Below are 11259 nucleotides of genomic sequence, written 5' to 3'. Positions count from 1 at the left end.
TATTTGCTTCTTTTTGTTCTAGAGCTTTTAGTTGTGCAGTCAACTTGTTAGTGTGTGCTCTTTCCAGTTTCTTTTTGTAGGCACTTAGAGCTATGAGCTTTCCTCTTAGCACTGCCTTCATGGAGTCCCACAAGTTTTGGTATGATGTGTCCTCATTTTCATTGAATTCTAAAAGTTTTTTATTTCTTTATTTCTTCCTTGACCAAGTCATCATTGAGTAGAGAGTTGTTCAGTTTCCATGTGCACATGGGTTTTCCATTGGTTTTGTCATTATTAAAGACCAGTCTTAGTCCGTGGTGACCTGATAAGATGCAAGGGATTATTTCAATCTTTTTTTATCTGTAGAGGCCTGTTTTGTGACCAATTATATGGTCTATTTTGGAGAAGGTACCATGAGGTGCTGAGAAAAAGGTGTATTCTTTTGTTTTAGAATGAAATGTTCTATAGATGTCTGTTAAGTCCATTTGGTTCATAACTTCTGTTAATGTCAAAGTGTCTCAGTTTAGTTTCTGTTACCATGATCTGTCCATTGCTGAGAGTGGGGTGTTGAAATCTCCCACTATTATTGTGTGAGGTGTAATGTGTGTTTTGAGCTTTAGTAAAGTTTCTTTTATGTATGTAGGTGCCCTTGCATTTGGAGCATAGATGTTCAGAATTGAGAGTTCACCATGGTAGATTTTTCCTTTGATGAGTATGAAGTGTCCTTCCTTATCTTTTTTGATTAATTTTGGATGAAAGTCAATTTTATTTGATATTAGAATGGCTACTCCAGCTTGTTTCTTGGGACCATTGGCTTAGAAAATTGTTTTCCACCCTTTTATTCTGAGGTAGTGTCTGTCTTTGTTACTGAGGTGTGTTTCCTGTATGCAGCAAAATTCTGGGTCTTGTTTGTGTATCCAGTCTGATAGTCTGTGTCTTTTTATTGGGGAATTGAGATCACTGATGTTAAGAGATATTAAGGAAAAATGATTGTGGCTTCCTGTTATTTTTGTTATTAGAGGTAGAATTATGTTTGTATAGTTATCTTCTTTTGGGGTTGTTGGAAGATTACTTCCTTGTTTTTTCTAGGTTGTAGTTTCCCTCCTTGTGTTGGCGTTTTCCATCAATTATCCTTTGAAGTGCTGGGTTTGTGAGAAGATACTGTGCAAATTTGGTTTTGTCATGGAATATCTTGGTTTCACCATCTGTAGTGATTGAGAGTTTTGCTGGGTATAGTAATCTGGGCTGGCAATTGTGTACTCTTAGGGTCTGTATGATGTCAGTCCAGGTTCTTCTGGCTTTTATAGTCTCTGGTGAGAAGTCTGGTGTAATTCTTATAGGTCTGCCTTTGTATGTTACTTGACCTTTTTCCCTTACTGCTTTTAGTATTTTTTCTTTGTTTTGTGCATCTGATGTTTTGATTATTATGTGACGGGAGGTATTTCTCTTCTGGTCTATTCTATTTGGTGTTCTGTAGGCTTCTTGTATGTTTATGGGCATCTTGTTCTTTAGGTTAGGGAAGTTTTCCTCAATAATTTTGTTGAAGATATTTACTGGCCCTTTAAGTTGGGAATCTTCATTCTCATCTATACCTATTATCCTTAGGTTTGGTCTTCTCATTGTGTCCTGGATTTCCTGGATGTTTTGAGTTAGGAGTTTTTTGCATTTTGCATTTTCTTTGACAACTGTGTCAATATTTTCCACCGTATCTTCTGCATTTAAGATTCTCTCTTCTATCTCTTGTATTCGGTTGGTGATGCTTGCATCTATGACACCTGATCTCTTTCTTAGGTTTTCTATCTCCATGGTTGTCTCCCTTTGAGCTTTCTTTATTGTTTCTATTTCCAGTTTCAGATCCTGAATGTTTTTGTTTAATTCCTTCTTTGTGTTTTCTTGCATTTCTTTAAGGGATTTCTGTGATTCCTCTTTAAGGGCTTCTACCTGTTTACTTGTACTCTCCTGTATTTCTTTAAGGGAGTTACTTAATTCCTTCTTATAATCCTCTATCATCATCATGAGAAGTGATTTTAATTCTGAATCCTGCTTTTCAGGTGTGATGGGGTGTCCAGGTCTTGCTATATTGGGAGAACTGGGTACTGATGATGCCAAGAAACTTTGGTTTCTGTTGCTTATGTTCTTGCGCTTGCCTTTCGCCATCTGGTTAACTCTAGTGTTACCTGCCCTCACTGTGTAAGACTGGAGTCTGTATTTCCAGTTATCTTGCTTGTTGCAGAGCTCCTCAGAGTCCAGATATCTCTGTGGTCTTATGCTCCTAATCTCCTGGGTGGAAGAACTCCTGGGACTCAGGCCACCTCTTGGATCTGGAAATCCTTCTGCTCAGAGTGCAGTGGCTCCTCGGCTGCTCTGAGTGCAGTGTCTCCTCGATGACTCAGGATTCAGTATCTCCACAGGACAGGAGCAGACCGACTCTGTGTCTGCCCCAGCCCAAAGGACCAGGCAGGGGCAGAAGGGAAGTGGAATTCCGGAGGGGCGGGGTTTGGGTAGCTGCTGTGTCCTGAATGTCCCTGGCTCCCAGATGTATCTCTGGGGCTTAGGGAGTGAGATGGAGTTCTTACCGGCTGCTCTGAGTGCAGTGGTTCTTCTAGGATGACTCAGAATTCAGTATCTCCACAGGACAGGAGCAGACCGACTCTGTGTCTGCTCCAGCCCATAGGACCGGGGAGGGGAGGAAGGGAAGTGGAATTCTGGAGGGGCGGGGTTTGGGTAGCTGCTGTGCCCTGAATGTCCCTGGCTCCCAGATGTATCTCTGGGGCTTAGGGAGTGAGATGGAGTTCTTACCAGCTGCTCTAAGTGCAGTGGCTCCTGGATGACTCAGGATTCAGTTTCTCCACAGGACAGGAGCAGACCGACTCTGTGTCTGCCCCAGCCCAAAGGACCAGGCAGGGGCGGAAGGGAAGTGGAATTCCAGAGGGGCAGGGTTTGGGTTGCTTCTGTGTCCTGAATGTCCCTGGCTCCCAGATGTATCTCTGGGTCTTAGGGAGTGAGATGGAGTTCTTACCGGCTGCTCTGAGTGCAGTGGCTCCTCGATGACTCAGGATTCAGTATCTCCACAGGACAGGAGCAGACCGACTCTGTGTCTGCCCCAGCCCAAAAGGCCAAACACTATTCTTAATAGCCAAACACACCCACAAATATATACATTTACTGTTTCTTCCCCTCAAAGGAGAATAACATCAGACATACATGCTTCTGCACATAACCATACACCATGAACAGCTTTTTATTTTATCAATTTTAATGGCTGCATAATAGTCTATGTAATTACGTATTTCTATGCATTGACATATTCATCAACATGAGTACATAAAGGTTACTTACATTTTATAATAATAAGAAACATAGGCCTGGTGGACGTCTTTGAATTCTATTTTTTGTTTTTGATTTTTTCCATCAGATATTTTCTTCATTATTTATGATAGAAAACTAAGAATAGTTTATACAATTCAATAAATTGTATTAGTCCATAAGAGTAGGTGCTGTTCAGTCAACAAACATGACAGTGGAAGAAAAAATATGCCATCTTGGCAAACACTCACAGCATGATGAAAAAATAAAGCAAATCTCAACCCAACACATAGAGAAAAGATAAAATCAGAGAGCACAAGCAAAAAAAAATGTATCTTGAGAGATAGAATTGCCAGACGTTGGAGTAGAATTCTGAATGACTGTATTTTCACATCTTTATGGGGTTTGATCATTACCAAGCATTTTGCACTCAAATTTTGCTATTTTCAAAGGTATATTTCTTAACTCTTACAGATCTCTAGAAACTAATCTGTCACAACAAAAAGAAATGAAAGAATCAGATAACCAGATATAGTGGTATATACCTACAGTCCTAGCATTTGAGAGGTAGAGGCAGAATATTAGGAGTTTAAGGCCATACTCAGCTATATAATTCAAGGCCATCCTGGGCTGCACAAGAGCTTATCTCAGGAAGAGCAACCAGGTTGTGGGGTCGGGGAGAGGGAGTAGGAGTGGAGGGTGGTGAGGACAAAGGAAAGAGGAAATAAAAACAAATTAGTTAGAAGCATTCAGCTAAGGATAGGCCTATTTCCTTCATCCTCTGGCTGATGATGGGCAATAGAAGCAACAATAGCCTGTCAAGGTGATATCAATTTGCAAGACCATAATGTCCGTGTTGATGCTTTTCCTACAGATATGTCCTTGATGACCAGTATGTCAGTTCAGTAGGAACCAAGTTTCCAGTCAAGTGGTCGGCCCCAGAGGTGTTTCACTACTTCAAATACAGCAGCAAGTCGGACGTATGGGCGTTTGGTAAGGAAGTGACCACATAGCATCCTGGCCTCATTTCTTAAGTTGACTTCCATAACAGGAAACCACAAGAACAGCAACATCCATTTGAAAAAGAACTCTGAGCCTTTACAAAATTACACACACACACACACACACACACACACACACATACACACACACACACAGAGTGTGAGACAAGGGACAAGGAAGTGGTTGAAGAGGACAGTTTCCTTCCTGGGGTTCAGTATTAGGAAGTCTTATACACGGTCCATAATTTACATCATGTTAGCATCTGCAAACAGCATCAAAGGACTTAGGGGGCTTTTCCAGCGAAACTTTCAAACAGTTTTTGTTTTGTTTTGAACAATGTTTTGTTATGTAATCGAGGCTGTTCTCAAACTCACCATCCTCCTGCAGCCTTAGTCTCCCCAAATCTAGGATTATAGGTGTGAACCACCTCTTTTAGCCTCTAAGAGTTTTGTGAAGGAATCATTAAAATTTTAAATGTTAGTTTCTTTGAAACCCCAAAGGCTGGAGGGCTTAAGTATAAACCACCGGTTCTGGGCATAAGTGTAGCTATGGTAACTGTTCAGACGGATCCCTTCAGAATAGGCATAGTGTCTTGGTATCTCCAAGATAAACAGCAAACTTGACTCTGCTTTCTTTGGCACTGTGGAAGCCCTCTTTTCCATTACTATGAAGAGCACCCTGGCAGAATCAATCTAACTAAAGAAATGATTTCTTTTGGCTCACAGTGTTGAAAGTTCCAATCTGTGATCAGACCCATTGGCTTGGTTTATGAGGAGGTGGACAGGGACAAGGCAGAGGATGTGCCAGGAGCAAAGCTGCTCCTAGGTAACAAAGATGAAGAGATACTGGAGTCTCACTCCGCCCTTCAGGGCATATTACATGACTGCTGGGCCTCTTAAACAGTGAACATTTACCTTATTTCAACCCATCTTCTCCCCTTGCTAAAATTAGCATTTGGGATCAGGAGTTGGGAGACAACAGTCCTGGACACAATGTGGTGGCCTGTTTCTATAAATAAGCTCACACTGGCCACAGGGGTGCCCATCCATTGCCATGTTGTTTGTGGCTGATTTTGTGCCACAGCAGAGTAATTGCCAAAGTGTGACACACAGTCTAAGAAACTTAAGATTGTATATTTTTATAGATGCCTGAAAGCCATTTTACTTTGTTAAAACACTTACATTAAAATTTACTTGCTCAAGGTAGGCATGATAAGACACATTTGTAATCCCAAACCTCAGGTACTAGGGCAGGAAGTTCATGCATTCTAGACCAGGCTGAGGAATTTAACAAGACCTGTCTCAGTGCAACAAAAGCTTGACTAGTTGAGTTGGTAGTGTAGCTAGCTCAGAGGGGAAACACTTGCCTCGAGTGTTCAAAGGCCCTGGGTTTGATCCCCACCACTGCAAAAATAACCCGAAAAACGAACCAAAATCAGGAAAAAAGAGAGCAGCCCATGAACCTAGGCCCCAAGTGGTTCCCCTTGCTGTTGCCATTCACTGGCTTTCTATCAAACAGAAAGGACTCTGAAAAAATGCAGGAACATCTAGACTGTAAAAGTGGTAACCCAAGCCCAACTCCCACCTTTCACTAGACCTCGTTTCCCAGAAATCCCTTGCTCTGGCCAATAGCCTTCTGGTCCTGTGATGTGAAGTTCCTTCCACAAGCCCCAGTCCTTCTGACACTGACTCTCCTTTCTCTTTTGTCTGTTGACTGCCCCCGGATGCCCTACAGGAATCCTGATGTGGGAGGTGTTTAGTCTGGGGAAGCAGCCCTATGACTTATATGATAACTCTGAGGTGGTTGTGAAAGTCTCTCAGGGCCACAGACTCTACCGGCCCCAACTGGCATCAGACACTATCTACCAGATCATGTACAGCTGCTGGCATGAGGTAAGTATAACCCCTGAGGAGGTTGGAAGGGTGGGCAGGGGTTAATAGGCATGGATGGGGGTGGGGCTCCAGTGGGGATGAGAAAAAGAAAGTACCTGCTAGAAAAAAGTTGAAAATGGTCCTGGGTCATGTTATATATATATATATATATATATATATATATATATATATATATATATATATATATATGCACATACGTGTGTGTGTGTGTGTGTGTGTGTGTGTGTGTGTAAAAACAAAAAAACAAAAAACAAGTCAAGTGCTGACAATTTGCTTAACAACCTAGAGCATTGTTGTAAAGAGTTTATGAATATATTAACTCATCAGAAAATACTCTGTTGTTAATAAAACTGACAAGTGAGGAAATAGAAGGTCAGGGAGGTTATGTGAGTAACATCCAGTCACAGTTATTAAAGAGGCAGACTGACTGATGCCAATATCCTTGCTCTTTTGTTTCTTTAATTTTTAATTTTTAGCAGTTTTTGGTTGGTTATGTTGGGTTGTTTTTTCAAAAGAAGGTTTTTCTGTGTACCCTGGGTGTCCTGGAACTCACTCTGTAGACCAAGCAGGCCTTGAACTCAGAGATTTGCCTGCCTTTGTCTCCTAAGTGTTGGAATCAAAAGTGTGAGTCACAACTGCCCAGTTTCTTTTTGAGATTATAATGTAATTGTAATTAAGATGTAATAATTATAATGCAATTACATATCTCCCTTGGCTTTTCTTCCTCCAAATCCCTCCCCCTCTTCTCATTTACCCCTTCCCTCTCTCCCTCAAATTCAGATCCTCTTCTTTCATTTACTGTTACTGCATTCGTGTGTGTGTGTGTGTGTGTGTGTGTGTGTATTCCTAAATATAACCTGTTCAGTCTTTTATGTTACATGTACATGTATGTTTTAAGGCCTGACTTTTTGGTACTGGACAACCAATAGATGTGTTCTTCCCTAGAGAGGACCACCCCCCTGCTCCCAGCTTTCCTCGGTTGCCTATAGCTCTTTATGTAGGGTTGAGGCCTCATTTTTCACAACAGTATGAAATCTCACTTCTACTCAAAAATATATGACAGACATCTAATCTCATACAGAGATCACATGAAAGGTCTCCTCTTCTTCTTTTTCTCTTTCTCCCCATCCTCCTCCTTCTTTTTCTTCCTCCCCTTCTTCATCCCCTACCCTATCTTCTAATCTCCCAAACACTGAGATAGAAGAGAAAGGTGTTACACGAAGCAGATGTGAGCCTAAAATGGAAGAAATTCCATCACTTAGATGTTTAAACAATTAATTAGATGTCTTAGATGTTTAAACAATTAATTGGTGGTGTTAGGTCTGAGGTTCTGCACTACTTCCTTAGCTGAACTCAGTTTTTTCATATATATGTATATGTGTGTATGTGTGTGTGCTAAAAACGTCAAGACGTTTATAATTATGTACCCAAATTAAAAAGATAGAAAGTAGCATGGACTCAGAGAATGGAGAGTAGCTCGCTCCTTTGAATGCATTGGTATCTGAGCTGGATCAGGAAATCTCCTCAAAATGCCCTTAGTATGTGAGCAGAGATGGTGTCAAAGTGTGTCCAAGTGAGAATACCACAAGCAAAGATGTGGAAGCAGGCTTGATGTTCTCAGCTAGAGCTGTTGTTGGAAAGGCTGAAAATAAATTTGGAGGAGTAAGTTTGATCAAGTATCTGTACCCTAAAGAAGAGGAGAACGATGAGGAGAGGGAGGGAGAGGAGGAGGCAGAGGAGATATTCAATTTTTACATGCAATGGAAAGCCATTGAAAAATTTTGAGCAATACAAAAATGAAACTTCAAAAAATATTTATTTTATTGTGTGTTTATTATGTATTACATAAACTGTAGTCCAACCATATAGTTTTTATAATGTTTACCCTGTTGTTGGAAGCACCACTTACTAAAAGACTATCAAGAGATAAGGAAATACCTTGTTGGCAGAGAGAGGTCACACTAATATTACTCTCTCTGCAGAATAATACTGATTTATTTTGGGATTACCTCTTTTGTAGCCTGGTCTTCTATGCCAGCACCACAATATTTTAATTATATGTTGTTATATAACAAAGTATTATGTGATATCTTGTAGGCTAGAACCCTCAGGTTTTTTTGTTCTTCACAGCTTCTGAGCCATTTTGCAAATTCGAAGTCTGTAAAATAAATTCATCTATATTAGGTGCAACTCATTCATATCTTTAAGATTGTATTTCCTTTTTATTTTAACTAGAGAAATCCTATATCTCCATGACACTGACATGTCCTACTGTAGGACAAAGGAGACTTTTTTCTTAATATATGTTCCAGTCTACATTTCTATCTTTTAAGTTTCTCCTTGTTGAGGGGTATATCCCTAAGGATTTGGTTTTGATATTGTTGCTATTATAAATGATGTCTTCCCTTCCATCATATCTTCTGACTGGTTACTATTGGCTATTGATTTTATTTGTTAATTCTTTTACCCTACCTACATAGTAAAATCCTTTATTGTTTGAGGGAGTCTATCATTAGTCCTCTTGAATTTTCAAGCATACAATTATGTCCTATGCAAGTAGTTTTCCTTTCCTAATTCTTGAGGCTGATTTTTGCTTCCTGGGTGCATTGATTGGAAATTTCAACATGATCTTAAGAATAGTGAGTACAAAAGCCACCGTTGCCCCATTCTGAATCTGAGCAAGAAGGTCTATGGTGTTTCAAAAGTCATTCAATGGGTGTGGTACACATGCCTTGAATCTTACCAATTAGGAGGCAAAGCCAGAGCACATCTTTGTGAGTTCAAGGCCAGCTTTGTCTACATAGCACACTCTATGCTAGACAGGGCTAGTCAGTGAGATCTTCTCTCAAATGAAATAGAATGTTATTCACATTAGGACTGAACTATACATGCTTTATATATTGTTCGTTTGTGTGTGAGTGAGAGGGTGTGCGCACAGTATGCAGTGTTTGTGATTGTGTTTGTGAATATAGGTATACTGATGCCATTGTGTGCTTGTGTCTGGTGTCAATGCTTACCATCTACCTTGCTTGAGGCAAAATCTCTTGTTTGCTGTTGTGCACACCAAGCTAGTTGACCTGGGAGCTTCCAGGCATTTTCCAGTCTTCTAGGAGTGCTAGGATCACAGACTCATGTCACACATCAGGCTTTTATGTAGGTTCTGAAGATTGGAACTTGTGGGGCAAGCACTCATACCCACTGAGTCATCCCCCAGCCCTGTATTGTTGTTTGTCATTTTAATTATTGAGTCAGGGTCTTGTGTAGCCCAGGCTGGCCTCAAACTTGCTGTATAGCCGAGGATAACTTTGAACATCTGATCCTCCTGCCCATTCCTCCCAAGTCCTCAGATTACAGATGTATTCCACCACACCTGGTTAAAGTGGTCCTGGGAACTGATGCCAGGGTGTCTTGCTTTCTAGGCAAACACTTTACCAACTGAGCTACATCCCCAGTCCCTCTAGTATTCTGGACATTATTCTTTTTATCATCTAACACATTGGGGTTTTCTTTTATTTAGCTTCCAGAAAAGCGCCCCACGTTTCAGCAACTCCTATCTGCCATAGAACCGCTTCGGGAGCAAGATAAACCATGAAGAGACATTTCAGAGTGGTGAAGAGAATGAATATCAACATTAACCAATGCTCTCATTGTCTGTAAGGGAAGTAGAAAGACTCAATGTAATGTAGCTAGTTCTTAATAATGGTCTATGTGTTGTTTATCTGTTATATAATCTACAAAAAAAGTAAGGTAGGAAACAAGACATTTCTTTGAAGTTTAGGTCAAATTGGTAATTTTTTTTTTTGTGCTGCTTTTAGTGTACTACTTCCCAGGCTATGGTAGAAGTTCATTTTAGATTGCAATTTTCAAACCGTGTGTACTGTTTATAAAGGTAGAGCAGAATTGAAAAGGTGATTTGTTGGGAACTCCATTTTTTTTTCTAGTGACACTAGTGTGATACTTAAATATCTTTTTTTTTTTTTTGATTTTTTTTTTTAATTTTTTTATTGGATGTTTTATTTACATTTCATATGTTGTCCCCTTACCCCATCCCCCACCCACCCAGGAACCCCCAATCCCCTCACACCTCCTCCTTCTTCTTTGTGGATGTAACCTCTATCTACCCCCCCACTCCCACCTCCCCACCCTCAAAACTCCCACCCCCTGGGGCATCCAGCCTTCATGAGGTCAAGGATCTCATCTTCCACCTGTGCCCAGCAGGGCCCTCCACTCTTATATATTAAGCTAAAGCCCTGGATCCCTCCATAAGTGCTCCCAGGCTGGTGGTTTAGACCCTGGGAGCTGTGGTTGGTTGGTATTGTTGCTCTCCTCATGGGGCCACAAATCCTTTCAGCTCCTTCAGTCTTCACTCTAACTCCTCCATTGAGAACCCCATGATCACTTCAATGGCTAGTTGTGAGCATCTGCCTCTGAATATGTCAGACTCTTGAAGACCTCTGAGGAGACATCCATATCAGGCTCTTATCAGCATGCACTTCCTGACTTCCACATCAGCATCTACCTTTGGTGACTGCACATGGGATGGATACTCAGGTGGAAAGGTCTTCAGACGGCCCCTCCTTCAGTTTTTGTCCCTCGCTTTGTCTCCATATTTGATCCCTTGAGTATTTTGTTGCTCCTTCTAAGAAGGACCGAATCACCCCCACTTGGTCTTCATTCTTTATGGACTTCATGTGGCCTGTGAGTTGCATCTTGGGCATTTTAAGGTTCTGGGCTAATATCCAATAATCAGTGAGTGAATACCATGTGTGTTCTTTTGTGATTGGCTTACCTCACTCAGTATGATAATTTCTAGTTCCATCCATTTACCTAGGAACCTCTCAAATTCATTGTTTTTAATAGCTGAGTAATACTCCATTGTGTAAATATACCACATTTTTTTAATCCATTCCTCAGTTGAAGGACATCTGGGTTCTTTCCAGCTCCTGGCTATTATAAATAAGGCTGCTATGAACATAGTTGAGCATATGTCCTTATTATATGTTCGAGCACCTTCTGGGTATATGCCTAGGAGTGGTATAGCTGGATCCTCGGGTAATGCTATGTCCAATTTTCTGAGGAA

The 11259-nt window shown here is 40.8% G+C and overlaps 1 protein-coding gene across 1 annotated transcript in view; it reads left to right on the top strand.

Annotated features, from left to right (window-relative positions):
- Bmx (BMX non-receptor tyrosine kinase) overlaps positions 1-9771 on the top strand; it is a 62870-nt gene extending 53099 nt beyond the window's left edge. The window contains exons 17-19 of the mRNA XM_028761929.1: positions 4160-4278; positions 6022-6179; positions 9697-9771. Of these exons, the coding sequence (XP_028617762.1) occupies positions 4160-4278; positions 6022-6179; positions 9697-9771 (352 nt within the window). The remainder of the gene's footprint in view (positions 1-4159; positions 4279-6021; positions 6180-9696) is intronic.
- Positions 9772-11259: the final 1488 nt, after the last annotated feature.

Source organism: Grammomys surdaster, unplaced genomic scaffold (genome assembly GCF_004785775.1).
Source record: "Grammomys surdaster isolate TR1022 unplaced genomic scaffold, NIH_TR_1.0 131, whole genome shotgun sequence".
NCBI lineage: Eukaryota > Metazoa > Chordata > Mammalia > Rodentia > Muridae > Grammomys > Grammomys surdaster.
This window is presented reverse-complemented; position numbering and strand designations above follow the sequence as displayed.